Source organism: Pan paniscus, chromosome 15 (genome assembly GCF_029289425.2).
Source record: "Pan paniscus chromosome 15, NHGRI_mPanPan1-v2.0_pri, whole genome shotgun sequence".
Lineage (NCBI taxonomy): Eukaryota > Metazoa > Chordata > Mammalia > Primates > Hominidae > Pan > Pan paniscus.
The window spans coordinates 58,699,291-58,722,665 of NC_073264.2; the positions used below are offsets into that span (position 1 = coordinate 58,699,291).

Here is a 23,375-nt window from a genome sequence, read left to right on the forward strand (position 1 = left end):
GCACGTATCAGTCACACACATTTTCAGAATCAATCAGTCATCAAAGAGGGATTAATAATCTGTTCTTCTCAACAGAAAAACACAAAACGACTCTTCTTGGCCTCAGCTTTCTGGAAATGTGTCTGCAGGAAGCCAGTGCCTAAAATATTGTGTCAAAAATGCTCATATGTGTTCATTCACATGAAGACAACCACTAAAGTGCTCCTGGGACACATTAACATCCATGAGGAATTCTTCTGCTGAAAATACACCATCTAGTGGTGCCACCTGCTCGGCTTCTGAAAAATCTGTGTCTCTTGACAATCTATTCCAACCAGAAGTGTCTAAATAAGATGGAAAACTAGGCCAGGCACAGTGGCTCACGCCTGTAATTCCAGCACTTTGGGAGGCCCAGGTGGGTGGATCACTTGAGGTCAGGAGTTCGAGACCAGCCTGGCCAACAATGGCGGACCCCCGTCTCTACTAAAAATATAAAAATTAGCCGTGCTTTGGTGGCACATGCCTGTAATACCGGCTACTCGGGAGGTTGAGGCAGGAGAATCTCTTGAATCTGGGAGGTGAAGGTTGCAGTGAGCTGAGATCACATCACTGCACTCCAGCTTGGGCAACAGAATTAGACCCTGTCTCAAAAACAAACAAAAAAGATGGGGGAAAAAAAAAACCTCACCATTACCATTATCTGAACCTGGCTTAGGTGAGAATGTTAGTAACCATAGTGACCATAAAACTGCCAGTGCCTCCATTTAAAATGTTTAAACCTCTCTGCCCTCACACATTGTAGTGTGCCCACCGGGGGTGAGTCATTGAAGGAAGAGGATTTATTTAGCCCATTATCTCAGCATGCCAGTTGAGTGGCATGGCCTCGTGAGCCAGCTATCTTCCTCTGCAGGCTGGGGCCCTCAGACAGCTCTCTGCACCAATTTTCAGAGCCAATCAGAGGGGATCCGTGTGGCCATTTGAGCCTGTTCCTAAAGCCCAAAGAGGGCTTTACCAGTGGACATTTGGTGATCTCACTGTACTAAATGCTACCTGTGACCCTGCATGGAGGGTGTTTCTTTTATCTTTCAAATAATTAGTTTGTACAGATAAAGCCTAAAGAAATATCTGGCTTTTGGCCATTTTTGTTTTCTTGTATCTTTTTTTTTTTTCTTTTTTCTTTTTCTCTTTTGGCTCGGGCCATCAAAAGCCCACGAAGGTTTGGTCCTTCTCTGCATCTCCATGAGGGTTTATCAACCTGATCCCATTCACTATGGTTCCCACTCACAGATGGTTTTCACAATTCTTATTTGCATAGCAGTACAAGCTCTTTTAGGGTCCAAGGCATTGGATGAACCTTTAGTTGCTTCTCTTCCTACAGTGTTTCTTTAAGATTTTAAAGGTCAAAATGACTGATTATAATACAAACATGTTTCCTTACTTTGCCTTGAGGCTAATTCTGTTTCTTGAAGCTAGGTGAGTATGAAGCAGCTGGTTCACAAATGAACCCTTGAATTCCAAAGCCTACAGCAGCCCCTAAAAATGCAGATCTCAGACCACACTGCTGGCAGCTGCTGTGCTCAAGTTGAAGACTAAAGGTCAGTAGTTGAGGTTGCGACACACATTAATAGTTTGACGAATGAGAAACATGCTAATGATTATCTCTGGGTAAATTTAGATACAGTCGATTTTCAAGGAACTATGGCTATACAGAATCCTTAAACTTCTGCATATGTTATATTTAAGGTTCTATGAAAAACTTTCTTTTTTACTCAGATTCAATTAAACTGAATAAGTGCTGAAATGTGAAAAATAAGAGGTGTGGCAATCTATAGCTGTCCAGATGCTGTGTGTGATAGGGGGAAGGGGGGTACCTTGGATAGCAGCAAACCCAAGGGATGCTGGGCCTCTGAACTCCCCCTCTCCCTACATGCATGGATTTTTATCTGAATAAAATCCATTTGAAAATGATCTCAAAGGGAGACCTGGATGTCAAAGATGTAAAGAAATTCCACGAAGAAAGAGTGAAGGATATATGTGGAGGGTAGACACATTGACTGCACCTTGTTGAAGGGGTTACAGATTCCTTGTGGGTGTAAAATCGGACAACCAGCACAACCCAGCTGTCTCCTCTCTTGGCTATATTCATAAGTCATTGTCCTGCCAAGATAGGGGTAAGAGGGAGGATGACTCCCACTGTCCATCCTCCACTGCCTCTTCCAGGAAGCATGGAAGCTCTGGGTAGAGAATTCTGCATTGCACATGAATAAAGAGGAACCAAAGGCAAGATGGAAACAAATGGTCAAGTTATGTGTCATCTTAATTCTTAATATTTAGTATCAGCATAAATCAGTAGCAGCTCAGCTCCAATGTACTGTTTTAGCCTTCAGGGGCCCAATTTGAATTCAAAGAAGTATATGCTATACCATGAAAGATTCAGTTTAACTGATGTACTTCAGTCAGTTTTTGGTAGATCCTGGAAAGTCTTTGAAAACAGCTATAGTTTGGGAAGCTAACTGCATAGGGACCCAAATATAGCTGGAAAATATGTGGCTCCGAAGCCAGAGGGACACTAATTCATTTCACAATCTGCTAAGACAGTTGGGATCTGCTGAACCATCCACCAACCACCAACATTCTCCATATCTTCAAGGAAATTGGAAAATATAAGAAAAATTTGAATGAATAATATAAAAAAATAAGAGAGGGACAAAATCTGAAAGAAAGTTTTTACGATTCTAGTCTGGCATTACTTTTCACTGGTGTAAAACAGATACCAACAGCAGAGAAGAAAGCTCCCAGCCAGTGGCACATTCCCCTTGGGAAGAACCTTTTTTTAAAAAAAAATTAAGGTGGGTTCTCTGGTTCTTACGAGTTTAAGAACTCTAGCTAAACATAATAAGGTCTGAGAGACAGGAGAACACCTATTTTCAAGGCTGCAAGAGCTGGATTATCACTTTCTAACATTTTTGCAATCAAAAAATTATCTTTTAAAGAAGTTTACTAATTTTCATGGGATGATCACAGATTAGCTGCAAGCAATTGCTCATGAAAGGGCTTTTTAACACATCATAGATTACCAATAAATGGGCTGAAATGACTTCATACTAAATGTAAAACAGATTACCTTTCCATCTGTAATTCAGTGTTCAAAAGAAACAAAATATTAGCAAGTTATTCATAATACATAATTCATTTTTATGTGAGCATTAGTAATTCTGGCCTACTTGTGGTCCAGATAAACCCATATTTATGATGTTGTAACTTAGTGTCTTTCACTCTGTTCATGGTGTTCTTTTTACATAAAAAAAAAAATTAGAAGTAGGGAAGGCCATAGCTTCTCATTTTAAATGTGCTCATTCCTGGGGAGCTAAGCATATGAAAATTATAATCCAACAAACATCTGTTTCTAAACTACTGCTGCTTTAGCATGAACTAGAAATATAAATTTTAATCTGATGACTGAAAGCATCCCTTTAACTGTTTTTTTTTTGTTTGTTTGTTTTGTTTTTTTTTTTTTTTTTTTTTGAGTAGTCCAGTGGGATGACATCTGGAGGGGCTATGCTTTAGATTATTTATAGATGTGGGCAATAAGAGCTACATTTATGTTGTCAGTGCTGTTTGCCCTCGTTTAATTTCTCAAATGACCTAATTATATGTGTTCTCAATATGTCTTGGGAGGAAAATAATTGCTGATACTGTCAAAGGCAAAATGCTGAATATGTTTCAGTGCTTCTCACATTCCATGGCCTGATTATGGGCATCATTAAATTACACTTTACCATTCTTCCGGAACATGGCATTGAACATGTCCTAATGTTTCACAATGAGAAGTGAAGCACTTCCTCTTACTTAAAAAGAAAAATATTTGATTTTTACAGGATGCCTGACACTAATGCTCACTATTCTGCTATCTATAATGTCTTCACTTATGGATATATTTATTAACAAATACTTATTATCTATTTAACATTTCCTCTACTGAGTGTTATTAATTACAGATGCTGTATTCGTTTCCTAAGGCTGCTGTAACAAATTACCACAAACTTGGTGACTTAAAACAACAGAAATTTATTCTCTCACGGTTCTGGAGGCCAGAAGTTCAAAATACAGCTGGGACCAAAGGCATCTCTAAGGAAGGATACAGTCCTTGCCTCTTCCAGGGTTCTGGTGAGTGTCCTGGCATTCCTGGCTGGTGACCACATCATTCCAATCTCTGTCTGTGATCACATTGCCGCCACCTCCTCTTCTGTGTGTGTCTCTTTTGTGAGTCTCTCATAAGGACACTTGTTATTGGATTTAGGTCCCACTCAGATAATCCAATATGATGTCCCCTTTTCAAGATCCTTAAGTTAATAATATCTGCAAGGACCCTTTATCCAAATAAGGTCACAGTGACAGATTTGGGGGATTAAGATGTGGACAGATCTTTTTTGGAGTCACCATTCAACCCACTGCAGATGGCAAATTTTAAATGGCACTGGTTGGTAGCCTATAGGCAGATTTTTGATTTTTAAAATCTGCTATTTAAAGATAAGTTACACAGTTGTTTTCTTTTTCTCTAAAATACCTCAAATAAACACTGTACCTTTTTGGACGTAACCTCTTGCATCAGTGAGGTCCATGGTTAAATGTGTTCATTTGCTTTAATACAACGGATTTTATTGCTGGTATATCTAATGGTGAAAATATGGATTTAATGTTGGTATTTGCATGCCACTAAAAGAACAAAAGAGCCTCCAAATCTCTCTTCTCCCCTCTTCTGAGAAGGCTCTCCAGGTTCTTATGGGTGGTCCATGATAGTGAAAGACAGTGAAAAGAAAGATCTCAGAAGTATGAACTCATTTACTATATCCTCAAATATCAATCGAACCCCCACTTTGTGCCCTGTAATATTCTAGACATTGGAAATAGAGACAGCTGACTTCCTAGGGGATGACTTATGTTGATATATAGGGCCTTGTGCTTGGAAGGTCCCCACCCTTGGCTCAGTGCTCTGTTGTTGTTATCTTAAAATTATTAATATTCATTTTGCACTGGGCCTCATGGATTATGTGGCAGATCTTGAAAAGAACAGTGGACAATATAGGAAAGCTTCCAGCTCTCAAGGACTTGTCAGGGTATCTGATGGTACACAGCCAGCACCAGTGCCCCAGACATAAATATGTGATGCTGAGCCCTTTGGGGTCAAATCTAAGATAAGCCAGTAAAGAATGTAGTGTCACATTTGGATATACTGTAATGGTATCATGGACTGACTCACAGTTTCTGATTTTGTCTTCTATCAAAACTTTCTACTTATTAATATGAAGCTTCATTTCTAAATTTCAGAGCAGCATCTCCCAAGATACAATCAGAATTGTCTAACTGTTTTCTTAAGAAAATCTTTCAGGGTTAATGACCATCATAAACCCTCTCTCTAACATAGACATTAGTTTCAGCATTTGGGAGGGGGAAAGGACCTTGGAATCATTGCCAATAAGAGCAATGATTCATTTTTATAACAAAATATGTTTCAAATTCTATCTATCTTGGACATCTCTTTCAGAGAAGATAAGTTGTGTAATATTGGTACTCTGAGAAAAGGCAATTCATTTATACCTCCTTCTAAAGAAGTGTTGTCTCAGTATGTTCATCATAGTGGCATGCCGGATTATATGAATGAGATCTGGCTCCTTAAATCTTCAGGGCTTCCAAGCAATCTATTTTTAACATAGAACAAGCATATAAATATATATGTTTTTAATCCATATTACTCCTGAAAGGAATAAACTCAGAACTGAAGTTGTTGGTGGAAGTTTAATGCAGTTCAATTAAGGATTTGTATCCAAAAGAAGTTGTTGCTTGTACTTCCATTTCTGCATTAGTCACACTAGATATATAGTCACTTTTAACAGCATTGTGCCATTACCAGTGACTTTAATTACTGTTTGGTAATCTTATCTACTTACACCAATATTAATTAAGTCCATCTGGTGGGGGGAATGGGGGTCATCTCAACATATGTTGATTGAAAAATGCAAACCATAATCTTTATAGTGGTTAATTTTCTCAGACCCTTCATTCCTGAGGACAGAAGGAGTTGAACACACCGTTAATTCTAAAAATTAATTCTAACATAGGAACTTGTTTTCTCTGCCTGTTTTAGTGCCTCCTGTTGGAATCAGCTCACTAACCAGTGGAAACAAACTGTTTATCCTTCTATGATGTTGTAACTGCCTGGGCTTTCTAATGTGTCTTCAGATTTCAGTTTGTACTCAGAACAAGTGAGAAAAGTTTTACAGAAACTCCACGAAACAAAGCAGACAGGCTCTCCTGAAGCCAAGGAGTTATGAAAAAGGCAGGCATCGCGCATTGAATCAAGTATGCCATTACCCTCACTCCCATGAACCTGTCTTTCAGCACAATCCATGACAGCAAGAAGACAAAGGCTTTGTTACAACAGAACAGAGCGGAGACATCCGTGGCCGTCAGCTTCTTTAAAGCCAGTAAATAAAGGTAATTAGTCAAAGTCCATAGAATAGAAAAGGGAGCAGTTCTTTTAAGAAAGAGTTTCAGCGTCAGACCATCTTCACCAAAAATCCGACTGCATTCCCTAGGAAAGAAAAGAGAAGTTAATATCCAGGTACTGATGGTGACACCTCTTGTCTTATCTGACTCATCGCAGCCATTTTCAGGTAAGAGCACAAACACTCAATACCCATCCTTCATTGTGAAGTATACTGAACCCAGTTCTGAAATCTGTGGGCTTCAGGGAGTGTATGAGGTTCCTTAGAAAATAGCCCACATGTGCCCAAGCACAGAGTTAGGCTCTCTTCTCTGAGATATTCTCTGGAGGTTGCCTGAAAAGCCATTCTGTCGTTTTTGAGCATTCTCAGAAGAGCCTGGAGAAATACAGAAATTGGTAGTTGCTGAAATCACTAGCTATTGGAAGAGGGTGGGCAAACGAGAGAGGGTCAAGGCTGCTACTACTCTGTGAACGGGCTACAGACAACTCCTAGAACCCGGAGGGAAAGGGAACCTCATACATCTGTGCAGCACACATGTTTTTGGATTTTATTTCTAAGACACTAAGCCACTTTCTAGTATATCTGCCCAATTGACTAATTTTTTTTCCTGCCAGCATTTTTAAGGCAGAAAAATGAAGTCTCTGTGATAACTCCCACATGATAAAAACTATAATAGAAAACTCAGGTTGTACTTATATACAAACATTTGGCCCTTTTGGAGGAATTGTCTAAATTCGGTGTGAGAAAATGGTCACTTCAATTGTTAAATCTTTGGTTTGTTTGATTTTTCAATGAAGTTGGCTACATTTAGCCCCAGGGGCCATTTTTTTCCTTTAAGTCCTAGGCCTAAACATGATTTTTTTTTTCCCCCTAGGTCTGGCTCTCTTACCCAGGCTGGAATGCGGTAGCATGATCTTGGCTCACTGCAACCTCCGCCTCCCAGACTCGAGCCATCCTCACACCTCAGCCTCCTGAGTAGCTGGGACTACAGGCAAGCACCACCATGCCAGGCTAGTTTTTGAAATTTTTTTGTAGAGACAGGATTTCACTCTGTTGCCTAGGCTGATCTCAAACTCATAAGCTCAGGTGATCTGCTCACCTTGGCCTCCCAAAGTGCTGAGATTACAGGCAAGAGCCACTGCACCTGGCTCTGAGGGGCCATTTTAATAAAAATGTTCAAGCTAGCAATACATACAGGCAATAATGGAAGTGATACAATGACTGTACCTATACGACTATGGACTGAAGACAGACTTACCACTGGGAGAATTTTAATTTTTTTCCCACTCGATTGTTCACGAACATTCAAGCATTTATGGGGTAACTGTCATGCTCCAGGCATTGTATTTTCATGAGTAGTATATGTTTATAATGAAATCTATTTACAGGACTCTAGTACTAGTTTCTTTTCCAGTTTTAACTGAAATTAGTGTGCCTCAAAGTATTGCAAATCAAAGTAAATTCTAGCCAATGTTTGCCTCACATGAATGCTCACATGAATAACCCCAAAAAAGGACCACGTGGAGAGGAGGAGTGACAAAGAATTAGGCACAGGGAGTATAGCCTTAAAGATTAAGTTTCATAGTAAATGTGACTTTCAACTGGATGAGAATGTTGGGAGTTGCAGGTCACTGGTTCCAGGAAGGTTAAAGACATGTGTTGCACACACAGAAACTTGTATTGAAATTTGTTTACTTTCATGTAAGGAGGCTTCCAAAAAGGAAGGATTTTTGTAAAATGAAAGTAAGATTTCCCAAAGATAAATTTTAACTTTAAAGCCTTCTGTAAAGTAAACAGAAATTACACACGCTCACATACACAGGAAAGTGAACAGTCTCTTTGGAGCCCCACAGCCAATGGGATATTCTGAATTAGCACCATACATAGAACCAGAGGAAGTTTTCATAGAGCATCCTGGGCACAAAGTTCATTTTCTGTACTTATAAGGCGATCTGCTCCGTGAGAAAGCTGCCGTGTAGAGCTGCAGTTGAGAGTCGTGGGTTTATCCCATCATTTACAACTACTGATTGCCTTTTAAAATATGAACACATTTATTAAGAACCACAACAAAACCCATTCCTGATTAAAGGCTATCTTTTTCTTATCACTGGCCCTAGCCTGTGATTGTTCTTCAACCAAGAGCTGGGAGGAGTGCTCCTAAGCAAAGATTTTGGATGCAGGAAAGGAACACTCCAATCCCACAGGGAAGACCAACAGATGTGTACTCCAGACAGGCAGACCCTCACTGATAGAGCAGCTGGGAAGACGCTGCTGACAGGTGGAGACTGTTCTCACCTGGCTCAACCTGTCTTCCAGGTGTTCATTCCCTCGTTCTTCCCCTTTCTTTCCCCTTCTCTCACTGCCGACCTTCTCCCCTTTGTTACTGTTGTTGTAGAAATTAAAAATGCTCTCCATCCAAATGCCAGGTCACTTGTGTAAAATCCCATACTATTTAAGCATTAAACTCTAAGAAACATGAAAACTGAAAAAAATATGGATTTTTATGGAGAAGCGAATAACAGTGGGTTTCTCTTTGGATGATGAGATCAGACTTTCTGGGCAAGTGGCATTGACAGGTGGTATAGCTTGAAATGAAGCATAGAAGTTGGAGGACACTAATAATTTAGTTATGCTTATTATTAAAACAGCAGCCACTAGTTGTTGAACCCTGTCTATATGTTAAATAGCATCTTAAGCATATTTTATAGGTGCCTGACATAGGCAAATATGTCTTTGGCTCTAGTTTGATGCTTTCTAAGATTTTTTCTCCTAAGAAAACATCCTTGTTAATAATATTGTATATATTTTTTTCTTCCTAAATTTCAAATTCACTTGAGGCAATTGAATTCTCCTGTAGTATATAAATGATTAGTAGTATATAAATGATTATAAAAACTACTTATAAATACAGTCCTTACCATCTAGATGTGATACTTTATTGAAAATTATTTTGATATTACTGATAAAAAAATACTGGAAATGCTTTCATACCATTCTAGAGAAAATAGATTCTGGTGCTATGGGACAAATTCTATTTCCAGTCTTACACACTAACTCTATTCTTCCCTTGTTCAGTCATGAGAGCTTCAGGAGTAACTTCTTGGCAGATGGTATTAATGAGTCTACAGGGAAAAAAAGATCGAGAATCTAAGAATTGTCTGACAATTTTAGGGGGAGGCCATTGGAGAATATTCCCTTCAGAGATAGTATTTTCTGCTTGACAATAAAAGCTCTGATTCTATTTCAGAAATGGTCAACTTCACTCTACATGCAGTATAGGTAGAGTGCTAAATCAGATTTTACTAAGTTCAGAGTTAGTCTGACATGAGAGATGTGGAAAAAATGAAGTGCATTCCCAAAACAACATTTCTGCTAGCAGCAATCTCTTGTTTTAAATCAGTTATCTTAAACGGACTTAACTTGCTTTGAGGTATTCTTGAGGTACTTCTTTTTATATAAAACTTTTGTTGTTTTAAATCAATGTGTGTCTAAATCATGGAAGCATTCAAGTAGAACACACACACTGTACAGGTGCACATAGGTATCTTCAAACAGGGACAACTGTAGTCTGATAATCACATTCCCCTATAAATACTGTTTAAAAATTTTACAATGCAAGATCATGTCTGTTTGGATGGGAATCAAATAAATATAAAATATCTTTAGTAATCTCAAATAGTCATAGGGCTCTCCCCCAAACCAGTAAGCATTTACTCTTTTTGAATTGTTTTTTAATTCTTTAATTATAGCTGAGTTTTCATAGACACATATGGAAAATCAACTCATGGTGAGAATTAATATTGCCAAGCACTTGCAAAGTGGTGATAGGAAATTATAGCGCATGCCTATAATCCCAGCACTTTGGGAGGCCAAAAACCACATGATTATCTCAATAGATGCAGAAAAGGCCTTCGACAAAATTCAACACCCCTTCATACTAAAAGCTCTCAAACTAGGTATGGATGGAACGTATCTCAAAATAATAAGACCTATTTATGACAGACTCACAGCCAATATCATACTGAATGGGCAAAAGCTAGAAGCATTCCCTTTGAAAACCGGTCCAAGAAAAGGATGCCCTCTCTTGCCACTCCTATTCAACATAGTATTGGAAGTTCTGGCCAGGGAGATCAGGCAAGAGAAAAAAATAAAGGGTATCCAAGTAGGAAAAGAGGAAGTCAAATTGTCTCTGTTTGCAGATGACATGATTATCTACTAAGAAAACCCTACCGCCTCAGCCTAAAATCTCCTTAAGCTGATAAGGAACTTCAGCAAAATCTCAGGACACAAAATCAATGTGCAAATATCACAAGCATTCCTATACACCAGTAATAGCCAAATCATGAGTGAACAGCTATTTACAATTGCTACAAAGAGAATAAAACACCTAAGAATACAACTTACTTACAAGGGATTTGAAGGACCTCATCAACAAACCACTGCTCAAGGAAATAAGAGAGGACACAAACAGGTGGGAAAACATTCTATGCTCATTGATAGGAAGAATCAATATCATCAAAATGGCCATACTGCCCAAAGTAATTTATAGATTCAATGCTCTTCCCATCAAGCTACCATTGACTTTCTTCTACAGAATTGGAAAAAAACTACTTTAAACTTCATATGAAACCTAAAAAAAGCCTTTATAGCCAAGACAATCCTAAGTAAAAAGAACAAAGCTGGAGGCATCACGCTACCTGACTTCAAACTATACTACAAGGCTACAGTAACCAAAACAGCATGGTACTGATACCAAAACAGAGATATAGACCAATGGAACAAAACAGAGGCCTCAAAAATAACACCACACATCTACAACCATCTAGTCTTTGACAAGCCTGACAAAAACAAGCAATGGAGGAAAGATGCCCTATTTAATAAATGGTGTTGGGAAAATTGGCTAGCCATATGCAGAAAACTGAAACTGGACCCCTTTCTTACACCTTATACAAAAATTAACTCAAGGTGGATTAAAGACTTAAACGTAAGACCTAAAACCATAAAAACTCGAGAAGAAAACCTAGGCAATACCATTCAGGATATATGCATGGGTAAAGTCTTCATGACTAGGCCAGGCGTAGTGGCTTACACCTGTAATCCCAGCACTTTGGGAGGCCAAGGTGGGCAGATCATGAGGTCAAGAGATCCAGACCATCCTGGCTAACACAGTGAAACCCCATCTCTACTAAAAAATACAAAAAATTAGCTGGGCGTGGTGGTGGGTGCTTGTAGTCCCAGCTACTCAGGAGGCTAAGGCAGGAGAATGGCATGAACCCAGGAGGTGGAGCTGGCAGTGAGCCGAGATCACACCACTGCACTCCAGCCTGGGCAACAGAGCGAGACTCCGTCTCAAAAAAAAAAAAAAAAAAAAGACTTCATGACTAAAACACCAAAAGCAATGGCAACAAAAGCCACAATTGACAGATGGGATCTAATAAAACCAAGGAGCTTCTACACCACAAAAGAAACTATCATCAGAGTGAACAAGCAACCTACTGAATGCGAAAAAATTTTTGTAATCTACCCTTCTGACAAAGGGCTAATATCCAGACTCTACAAAGAACTTAAACAAATTTACAAGAAAAAAAAACCATCAAAAAGTGGGCAAAGGAGATGAACAGGCACTTCTCAAAAGAAGACATTTATGCAGCCAACAAGCTATGAAAAAAAGCTCATCATCACTGGTCATTAGAGAAATGCAAATCAAAACCACGGTAAGATACCATCTCAGGCCAGTTAGAATGGCGATCATTAATAAGTCAGGAAACAACAGATGCAGGAGAGGATGTGGAGAAATAGGAATGCTTCTACACTGTTGGTGGGAGTGTAAATTAGTTCAACCATTGTGGAAGACAGTGTGGCAATTCCTCAAGGATCTAGAACTAGAATTACTATTTGACTCAGCAATCCCATAACTGGGTATATATCCAAAGGATTATAAATCATTCTAAAAAGACACACACACACGTATGTTTATTGTGGCACTGTTAACAATAGCAAAGACTTGGAATGAACCCAAATGCCCATCAATGATAGACTGGATGAAGAAAATGTGGCACATAAACACTATGGAATACTATGCAGCCATAAAAAAGGATGAGTTCATGTCCTTTGCAGGGCCATGGATGAAGCTGGAAACCATTCTCAGCAAACTAACACAAGAACAGAAAACCAAACACTGCATGTTCTCACTCATTAGTGGGAGTTGAACAGTGAGAACACATGGACACAGGGAGGGGAACATCCCACACCAGGGCCTGTTGGCAGAGGTGGGGGACTAGGGGAGGGATAGCACTGGGAGAAATACCTAATGTAGATGAGGGGTTAATGGGTGTAGCAAACCACCATGGCACGTGTATACCCATGTAACAAAGCTGCACATTCTGCATATGTATCCCAGAACTTAAAGTATAATAAAAAAGAAAAATCTGCCAAGTTACTGCAAAAGGTGATCAAAAATGAAACATTCTTCAAGGCCAAATGAATAAAGAATAATTAGTACATGCACCTTCAAAAAAAAAAAAAGAAAGAAAATGGTAGTTGAGGCCAGGCATGCTGGCTCACGCCTGTAATCCCAGTACTTTGGGCGGCCAAGGTGGTCAGATCACTTGAGGCCAGGAGTTGAAGAGCAGTCTGGCCAACATGGTGAAACCCATCTCTACTAAAAATACAAAAACTTAGCCAGGCGTGGTGGTGGGTGCTTGTAACCCAAGCTACTCAAGAGGCTGAGGAAAAAGGCGAAGGTTGTAGTGAGCTGAGATCGTGCCACTGCACTCCAGCCTGGGTGACAGAGCAAGACTCTGTCTAAATGGAAATGGAATTTGAAGATAGACCCTTCAAAGTTAAGTTTATAAGAAGAGTCTTATAATGTACCAGTTGTAATAATTTCTTTTCATTTGGTACAGGGGCAACCCCTGCAAGACAAATTTATTCTGCTGAGGAATAGTAAGTCCATGTGGAGAACTCTTCTTCCATCTGCCATCCACTGATGTCCCTATTTTTTTTTTTTTCTCCTGGGTGATCATAGCAATTTTCCTAGAAGTCACTTCTCAGCATCAGGCTTTTCCTCTTCATGGAACTGTCCACTAGCAAAGGTACTTGGACCCAAATGCTGCTTTTGCCTCCCTTGAGTGCCATGCAGGGCTGTGTGACATCAGCCCTGTCAGCTTCCTGAGCTATCCAAGAGGGGCTTACAGAAGCCAGGTTTAGTACAGAACAACCACTGGAACCATAAGACTTTAAGCCCAACCACCACTGTTCATGGTTAGCAAGGAAACAGACAAAGCCCCCATGTGCATCTAGCCAGCAAAGGGTGGCATCTTTTAAAGTTTCTTAGTGCCAAACTCCCCGTTGCATGAAATCAGGCCATGTCATCTGCTAGGCATCTCAGTGTCAGGAATATTGAGCAAATGTTTGTGTAACAATCTTATTAATACCATTTTTTTCTGGGCTTGATGCACTGGGATGTTCTTATAAAACACGACTTTCAGAAATAGATTTAAATCTTGGTTCTATTATTTATAAGTGTATAACATTGAATGAGTCATTCAACCGTTCTGAATTTGTGTCCTCTTGTCTTAAAATGGGGATAACACCACCTTAAAATGTAAATGTTACCACCGGTCATAATAAGTTATGCAAAAGTACCAGTACAGTGCCTGGCATGTTATAGACACATTTATATTTTTAAGGGAGGACTCATTCTGCTTCTAGTGCTCGTCACCAACCTTAGATCTTGTTTCTTCACATACCCCAAAAAACTCAACTCATATTCCCAAGAGATAAAAATAGGCATATTTTCATAAAACATTTCAATAATCTCTTATTGGGCAGTTAACATGAAACCTACCTGAATTTTTTCATTGGAGATTGCTTTTCTTGAGCAGTGGCTAGATGACCAGAATAATAGACTGGGAAAAACATAATGTTCCAGTTTGTTGAAAACCAAGTCATGAAAAATGGGCAATAGAAGTTCTTATAAGTAATTTTTACAATCTGTGTAGTTCCAACCCAAGATGATGATACTGACAAGATGATCAAGAGTCCCCAGATGCCCTTCAGAACCATGGACGTGCAGGACAGGCAGCGAGCCTTGATTCTGTTTTCTTGGCTGCTGTTCTCAGAATGAGTCTGTGTCCCATCGTCTGCTGGAAACAGGAAAGGAATACAAATGTGAGGAAAGCAGGTTATGAAACAGCAATCAAATATATCAGCTCCTTAAAAAAGATGGATGAAACCAAAGAGGCAGACAGTAGAATTACCAGTGTTTTTCTTTTCTACCATCATTTGAAGAGACTGATAACTTCGGCTCACTTTTTCTCTGGACTCTGTGCTCTACACAGTACAGTATGCATCTGAGTCCCCATCCAGTCCATGAGGTTGCTCATGCGGATGTTATGCTGTTTTCCAGTGTGCCCTTCCCTTGTAAGAGCATTACACATCCCAGCCCCCAAAGACTGGTCTTGGCCACATGCCCCGCGCTTTCTATTGAACGTGAGAAGACATGAGGCATAACACCTCCCATAAGAAGCCTTAGGAGGCATCCCAAGGTCCTACCAGCTCTCTTGCTCTTCCCCTCTGTCATTTCAATGTAGAACACCAAATAGAAGGTGTTCTTTCTGTGTGGGGAAATGAGCAGAACCCAGCCAAAGCTGCTCTGTATGCACCAACATGAAAAGTGAGTGAGAAATAAATATTCGTTTCCATTTTCCTTTTTTTTTTTTTTTACGTTATAGCAAATGGCCTGGTGCTGTGACTCAGGCCTGTCATCTCAGCACTCTGGGAGGCCAAGGTGGGAGGATCACTTGAATTCAGGAGTTCAAGACCAGCTTGGCCAACAAAGCGAGACCTTGTCTATGCAAAAAAAAAAAAAATTAGCAGTGGGAGGTGGCATATACCTTTAGTCCCAGCAACTCCAGAGGCTCAGGTGGGTGAATCCCTTGAGCCCAGGAGTTTGAGGCTGCAGTGAGCAATGATTGTACCACTGCACTCCAGTCTGGGTGACAGAAGGAGACCCAGTCTCTAAAAAAAATGCAACAGAGATGATTATTAAATTAAAAGTAATGTGTCCCAAGAATAGAGCAAGTCCTGACTACACAGTCATTTCCCACATCACCAATGACTATTTAATATATTTCTGGGGGCACAATAAATTCTGCTTTGTACTTTTACTAAGAAAATTTTGCAGCAATTTTACAGCACATTAAAATAGCCAAAACTCTCTAAAAGTGATAATCATGAAGGCTGTCTCCCTTCATGGAAAAAACAAGTTAACATAATGAATTCATGTACCTTTCAGGAAGTTAAACAGGAGCGGAGGTCATTCTGAGTCCCTGAGCTGAGATCCCAGATGGTAATTGCCTACAAGAGTCTCTTGTGTCTCCAGGGACTCCACTTAAGCACAAGGCCTATGCTGAGGGTTAAAGTAGCGCAGCCCAGAGATTGCAAATGGCAGTGGATGGGGCTGCTCACTTTGTGTCTCCAGAGCCTGCTGGCTCTCCGCTGAATGTGTTCCTACTGCTTAATGAGCCAGGTGTGGCTGCCCCACTGTGTTAAAAACCTTTACCCAGTTAAGGCTTTCTGATATAATCATTGGGGGAAAGGAGAAGAGAGCCTTGAAAGTGAATTCTCCACTGGGGAATATAAACCAAGTAACTATGAACACAGCAACCACTACATGACTTGTAAATCTTATAAACAGTACTGAATTCTCAGAGCCTAGGCATCCAGAAGATGAAAACTGGCAATCTTCCATTCATTCAACCAAATCTTATGGAGACTCTACCAGGCGCTAGTTAGCTACTTGGATCCTAAGGGTTTGAATATGAAAGACTTCAGCCCATGGTCTAGTGGAAAGCCAGAAACACACTCAACACAGTGTGATAAGAGCCAACTCAGACAGATACAATGCCAGACAAGTACTTGTTGAGGAGCTGGGGGGGATATGATCAGAAAAAATGTCCATGGTGCAGTGACACTGAGATGAGTCTGGAAGTGTGAGTTACTCAGCTCCTTCAGCTGTTTACAGACAACACAGTCTCTTGATAACAGGTCTGCAAATTTCCTCCATGACCATGTGGCTTATGCAGAGAGTAGAAGGAAAACTAGGATAAATAACAGGATAGAGAATCTTGTGTTGAGAGGCCAAGAAAGGAACACAAACCTGACTTATTAAGTAGGTATTATCATTCCCACTTCACAGATGAAAAAGCTGAGAATTGTGTTAAGGGTTGTCCAAGATTGAACCCAACTGAATCAGTATGACTCCAGGGTCTAAACTTTATTCTGAGCACCCACATGGCTGGGCCTTCAGCCCTTAGCTTTCCATTCAAGCACTGCAAGTTTCAGACTAGTTTGGGAAAAAAGTTCTGTTTCCTGGCAGGAATGGCAGTCCTGCATGAAATTTAAAAAGTGATACTTAAGAGAAAGGTGTACCCTACTACACTTCAGATCTCATGATTCCCAGGGACTACCTTATAAAGGAGGAATAACTCTACAAAGATTCTGAGGCAATATCTGCCTTTACTGTCACCTTCTGTGAAGAATGCGTCTGCACCACTATACTATGGGTGTGCTTTTGATGACACCAATAGTCACCTACACCTTTTCATAGTATTGACTCTAGGCTTCTTCTGTTAACTAGATTGATTGTTGCCAATTCTTCGATTTTACAAAGCACAGAAAGATTAGGTACCCAGAACTCTTTTATTTTCTGACCACTTTTAACATGATTTTCTATAGTCCTGCTTAGATTTTGTTATCATTAAAATTGGTTTACCAGGATTCTATCCATTTCTGCGTACCTTTATCAAGTCATGCAAATTGACAGCAGAGGCCACTGGAATTTGGAAACATGAATTTAAATCCTAGCCCTGCCATTGTATGGCATTGAGTACATTTTTAAATTCCTTTCTTAGCTTCTTTATCTGTCCAACAGTGATAATAGCTATCTCATAGGATTTATTTTGAGATTAAGTACCATAATATCCACAAAATCATGGTGAGCTTCTCTTCAGATTATTCTTTTCTTCTCTTTGGTGCACTGGAATATCCCCAAGTGCTTCCAATAATCACAGAAAGAGTAACTTATGTTCCAGATGATCTTTAATGGTATGGTATTTGAAATTTGTAATCTGTGTATGATACATAGGGCATGTCTGTATTAACCAGTGTGTTTAATTAACTGGAACATTTTGTTTTGCAAACAACTGGGGTAATAGGAATATTGCAATTTATTAAAGCCAATTAAAACTTTCTGAAAATGTAAGATGTCATTATTTTTCTAAGTTTTAGCCTTGGGGTTCACATAGTGTCTAAGACATCATTTTATTTTCTCATAAAAAATACATTCTCAAATGAGTAGGACCCTAGACGAAGCTTTCACATCTCCTCTCTTCCTCTGTTTACCCTTCCCCCAGCCCTAATTGAATCCTCTGAATTGTCATTTTTTTAAGGCAGTTTTCCCAAATTTCTGGAGGTTTTTATTGTTGTTGTTGGTTTTACTACCAACTTATTTTGATGGTGTATTTTGTTGTTTTTGCTGCTGCTGTTACTATTTTTGAGGATGAAAGAGATTTTAGTATGTTGCCAGCCAAGCTGAAGGAACAAATGGAGAGAAACAAACGGGCCAGAAGAGATGTAGGTAGGGCTATCGTGGACACAGGTAGGGGGGCTAAAATTGGAAAGGTAGAAAGACAATCATACCACAAGTCATCCCACAGTGATGGTAACTGGTAAACAAAAGCACAGAGACATTCTGAGGTAGAGGAATGCATTTGTAAGCGTACAACTGTTTGCTCTTTTCAGGAACGTGGAAGTATGCTCGGTCATACAATGAGAGGAGGTGAATTTAAACAGGGGACTTGAGTCCATTTCCTGAGGAAGGCAATAAGATGTCGGCTACCAATAAGGAACAGTCCTGGCCAGCAGTCTAGTGGACGAGGCTGCATTTAAAAACTATAAATTTTGCTGGGAAACTCATGAGCACAGTTACAAGATTTATCTAGCAATTCCAGTCAGTAACCCAGGAGTTGGCGAGTGGTCAGGTGGATGTGAGGAAAAGCTAAAGTCTCAACTGATCAGAAAATGCTGATCAGGGAAGCCAGTGAAGTCTCCTGCAGAAAGTATGAAACTGGGAATACTAAAAGGGCTCCAGGGACTAACAGTCCCGATGAGGACAAAAGCAGATTCTGTTATTTTACTGGTGTTTTCATTCTTTTCAGGATGGGTACATTGTGCTGTTACTGAATCCCCAGGCTGAGATAAAAGATGCAGGGTTTTGATATTCTGAAGATGAGAAAACTACCTACCTTGTAAACTTCACCAGGAGTCATTGTCTAACCATGTTTTGGTTACTCAACTACAGGTTTTGGCATTCAGTTTCTCTGCCATACTATACACCACTAATAGATTGTATCTATATATTTCCCTGCTTCCTTATCCTCCGGCTTGATAAAGCTTCCCCACATGTACTCATAAGAGTCCGTGTAACATCTCTGCATTCTGTGACAATGGCGAGATCTTTCTATTTAGCAGCTTACTAGGATGTACCGTTATTTAAGAGGAGGTCACCCACATACCTGATCTGTTCTGTCTCTCAACTCTGTGTCCACAAACTCCTGAGGATCCTCGGTTTTGAAGTTCAAGAATAGGAGCAGAGGAATCTTCGGTGACAGACAGTGGGGACAGTTGTCTACTGATGCCACTGTGTGAACTGGGGCAGTTGGCTCCTGGTTTACATCGAGTGACTGATGATCTGGAGGTACCTGGAAAGACAGAATTCACGCCAGTTTGAGAACTGCCTGAAGAACAAATTGGAAGTAGATTTTATTATTTATTTAATTATTGTTTGGAAACAGGGTCTCACTCTGTCACCCAGGCTGGAGTGCAGTGGTGTGATCTCGAGTCACTGAAGCCTCTGCCTCCCGGGTTCGAGTGATTCTCCTGCCTCAGCCTCCCAAGTAGCTCGAATTACAGGTGTGTGCTACCACACCCAGCTAATTTTGTATTTTTTGTAGAGACAGGGTTTCACAATGTTGGCCAGGCTGGCTGAAGTAGATTTTGAAGGCCTGAACAGTAAAATATATGGTAGCAACAATCACAGTTCTAATGAGCTTATTTCAAATTCTATAAAAGGGGCTCATAAAAAGAAAATGTTATGGCAAGGTCTGTGCCTATAAGATAAAGACGCTTTTAGATAAATCTATTCACTAGAAATGAACGCTAGAAGATGGTATTTGGATTGGTACTTGTGTTCAGAATTAATACTTAACACAGTCAAATAGTTTAAGGCAAGGAAGGCACAGTGTTCTGTGATTTTCCACTCTACCCTTTTCTTCCTGAGGCTGTCGATTTCCTAACTGGTAAAACTGCCAACAGTGTTTCCAACAAACTGACTATACACTTTTCCATGGGATTGATCACTAAAATTTAATTTCATTGTGTCTTCTCAATCACTACTACCCTCTATCCGGTGTTATAGATGAAAATCCTCCACCAGCCAACACCCCAAGAATCTCCAACCCCGGGTCAGCCTCATGGGTCTGCAGCCAATATAGTCACATAGGGTGCTGTGCTCAGAAGGGCCCATCCTGCCACTTCCCACCCCTCAGCCCCAATTTTCCTATCCAAATGATGCATCTATCAACATTAAGAGATTAACACTGGTACATCACTATTAACCAAATTCCAAACTTTATTTGGATTTCACTAGTTTTATCACTAATGTCCTTTTTCTAGGACCCTATTCAGGGTACCACATTACATTTAATCATCATGTCCCTTTATCCACCTATGGTCTGATATAGTTGTTCAGTCTTGTTTATCGTAAACTTGACAGTTCTAAAGAGAGCTGTTGAAGTACTTCGTAGTCTCTCAATTTGAGTTTGCCAGATATTTTATTTGGCTATATTTGGCTCATGGATTTTTCAGGAAGAACACCACAGAGGTAAAGAATCCTTCTCATCATACAGTATCAGTCATGACATGCTACCAACATGACTTGTTATTGATGATGTTAACTGTTATCACCCAGCCAAGGTCGTGTTGGCCAGGTTTCTCCACTGTCTTTTTTTTCCCTTTCCATGCTCTCTTCTTCGGTAGCCAGTCACTAAGTCCAGCCCACACTCTGGGGTGGGGAAGAGAGGGTGCTAAGCCTCACTTTCTGGAGTCGGGGGGGTCTACATATATTATCTGGATTTCTTCTGTAAAGATAATTTGTCTCTTTTCCTCCTTTATTCACAATTTATTTGTATTGGTATAGACTCATGAATATTTAGTTCATACTTTGGGTTATGATCAAACCTGCATTGTTTATTATTTCACTCAAATTATTCCAGCTTTGGCCATGGCGAGCTCTTTTAGATTGGCTACTGAGTACCTTTGATTTGTCCCCATTCTTTTGCGTTTGAGCTCTTCCTTACTTTCTGGCACTGCAAGATGCCCTGGGCTTGTCTTATAGTTTCCCTGCCCCACTCCTGAAATTAATCATTTCTCCAAGCATTTCTATTTCTTTTATTTCTTTGGAATGATGGTTGCCAGAACCTAGGATGGATAGTGGGTTGAGGGTGGAGGGAGTGGGGACAGTTAATGAGTACAAACATATAGTTAGAATGAGTAAGATCTAATATTTGAAAGCACAAGAGGGTGACTACAGTCAACAGTAATTGATTGTAGATTGTAAAATAACTAAGATCGTAATTGAAATGTTTGTAACACAAAGAAATGATAAATGCTTGAGATGATAGATGACATGTTACACACGGTATGTCTGTATAAAAATATCTCATGTACCCGTAAATATATATACCTACTATGCACCCATAAAAATAAAATAAAATGTACTATTTAATCTTGGATTTAGATTAAAAATTTACAGTTACTCAGAAAGTTAACAGAAGCATTATATCCTGACTGCTACACTTAAATTAATGCTATGTTACTATTGTTATTATAAGAGTGTCAAAAATACCCGAGGTTCTAATTTTACATATCCAGAATGTTTATTATACCGTGTACAACTATGTTTCTAATTGGACAATTCAAGTTTGATAAAAACAGACTGTCTGAAATTCAGTGAACTCTCAATTATTCCTGTTCTTCAAGAGTGGCTGATGCTCAGATACTCCAAGAGTCTTTTAAAATTTATCTTTTGAAATTTATTTTTATAAGGTATGCCTTCTCCTCTTTTCTCAGGGTAATATTTGGTTTCATTTTCCCAATATTCCATTCCCAATCCCTTGGCAATTATACGTCAAAAGGAGAAAGTCTAGAAATAGGTTGGGTAGCAAGTTGGGATGGGATTGAGATCAAATATTGTCCATAGTTACCTAAAAAGTTGGTAACTTTTGTGTAGCGAGCAAGTGTTGAATGTATAAGCCACACCAGTGATTTATCTTCCTTTCTCATTTTCACTAAAATGTTATGTCCTGGCTTCCATACCTCCTGTTCCTTATGTGATACCTCCTGTTCCTTATGTGATATACCACAAAGCCCATTGCCTGCTGCCAGCTGCCTCCCACTGGTCAGTTTGTGGAAGAGATCCAAGAGTAGTTCATCCATGAGAGACATTTTAATCACTGTCTTAAACAATACAAACTTTTAACTTCCAAGCCAGACCTGGAGGCGTATTCAGGGGTTGGGCCATGATACAATTATCTCCAATCCTGGAAGCGAAAACATCGTCCCATCCTCTATGGTCTTGTACCATTTAGTTAATCTAAAGGCAACCCTGACAAATATAAACATTCAGAACATCGCCTGGGATGTAGTCAAGTATCATAAATAAATATTTCTATTTTCTGTTTTGTATGCAACAGTGAGTGCCTGAGTGGAACCAGAGATTGCAAATCCAGTTAGTAAACGATGTTCTGACTTTACTAAGTATTGTGAGTAAACTGTATTAGGAGTGATGTGTGGGTGATATCTCATTTGTCACACCAGATGGTCCCCTATCCTTCTTAAAGACATCTGCTCACCTGACCCATAGCAGTGGGGCCATCTTGGGCCATTTTCATTATTTGGCCCAGAAGGAGAATATGATTTCTTCATCTGCACTGGTTGGGACCTGCATGCTCCCAAATTCAATTTGATTCAACAAGTAGTTATTAAGCACCTATTATGGGGCAGGTATTGTGTCAGGAGCAGAGTTAGACAAATGAAGAATAGTTTGTACCTTCATGGAACTTTCAGTTTTGTATGATGCAGACATGTAACCAATTAGCCACAGTTTGATGCAGCTGGGGGAGCAGGAAGAAAGGGAGTGAGGGATTCATTCAGAAGCCTGGAGCAGGGAAGGCTCTGTGGGAGGTTACATCAAAGGTGTCTTTGAAGGATGAACAGGACTTAATCAGGCAGAGTTTTAGGCTGGGGAATAGGCAATACAGTCAGAGGAAACTGTAGAAGCAAATAGAGGCATAAGGTGCATGCTATGAAGCTTAATATTAAGACGATCAGCTCTAAGATGCTGAAATCTCAGTATACAAGAGTATTGGAAATCCCATTCTTTCACCCTCACCTGTTATTTGAAAAGGAACTGTCTAATTGAGATTCAGGCAGTATACAGTGGCTAAGAAACCAGGCTGTCTAAACCTGGGGAGACCTGGTAAACAAAAATGACTATTGGGGCCATTTATTAAATAGAATATTTGACTTCATATACTAGGAATCCAAACTAAATTGGTTTAAAGCTAAAAGGGGAGTTTTTAGGAGCTTAGTGACCTACAGGGACAAGAAGGCCAGAGTGTCCCTAAACCTCAGGAACACCCGGAACCAGGGCCCTGGTGCAATCAGTCTCATCTTCTCCATCTCTCGCTGCTGGGTACCAGCTTCATGTCTTCTCAGAAGGCTGCTGCTTACCTTTCTCTGCAGAAAATTTGGTTGTCTGAAGCTCCT

At 39.9% G+C, this 23,375-nt stretch overlaps 1 protein-coding gene and 1 long non-coding RNA gene across 8 annotated transcripts in view; one reads left to right on the plus strand and one right to left on the minus strand.

Moving 5' to 3' along the window:
* Nucleotides 1-23,375, minus strand: part of SLC35F4 (solute carrier family 35 member F4) — a 420,477-nt gene that overhangs the window by 10,890 nt on the left and 386,212 nt on the right. For 3 of the 5 annotated variants that reach the window (XM_055097636.2, XM_055097634.2, XM_034937615.3), the window contains exons 2-4: nucleotides 19,064-19,249; nucleotides 14,335-14,632; nucleotides 6,352-6,571 (exon numbers count right to left, since the gene is read on the minus strand). In XM_055097636.2, coding sequence (XP_054953611.1) covers nucleotides 6,352-6,571; nucleotides 14,335-14,632; nucleotides 19,064-19,249 — 704 coding nt within the window. Of the gene's footprint in view, nucleotides 1-6,351; nucleotides 6,572-14,334; nucleotides 14,633-19,063; nucleotides 19,250-21,811; nucleotides 22,044-23,375 lie in introns of those variants that run through there. The other 2 variants (XM_063596071.1, XM_055097635.2) reach the window with 2 other exon arrangements.
* Nucleotides 310-19,022, plus strand: LOC117975829 (uncharacterized). Of its 3 annotated transcripts, XR_008620895.1 has the most exons (6): nucleotides 310-394; nucleotides 1,449-1,574; nucleotides 3,999-4,146; nucleotides 6,379-6,474; nucleotides 6,576-6,653; nucleotides 7,360-9,346. It is a non-coding gene; the product is annotated as an uncharacterized LOC117975829 (long non-coding RNA). The 3 variants fall into 3 exon arrangements; XR_004666195.3 differs by having other exon boundaries at nucleotides 316-1,574; XR_004666193.3 differs by lacking the exon at nucleotides 7,360-9,346 and adding an exon at nucleotides 18,707-19,022 and having other exon boundaries at nucleotides 316-4,146; nucleotides 6,379-6,653.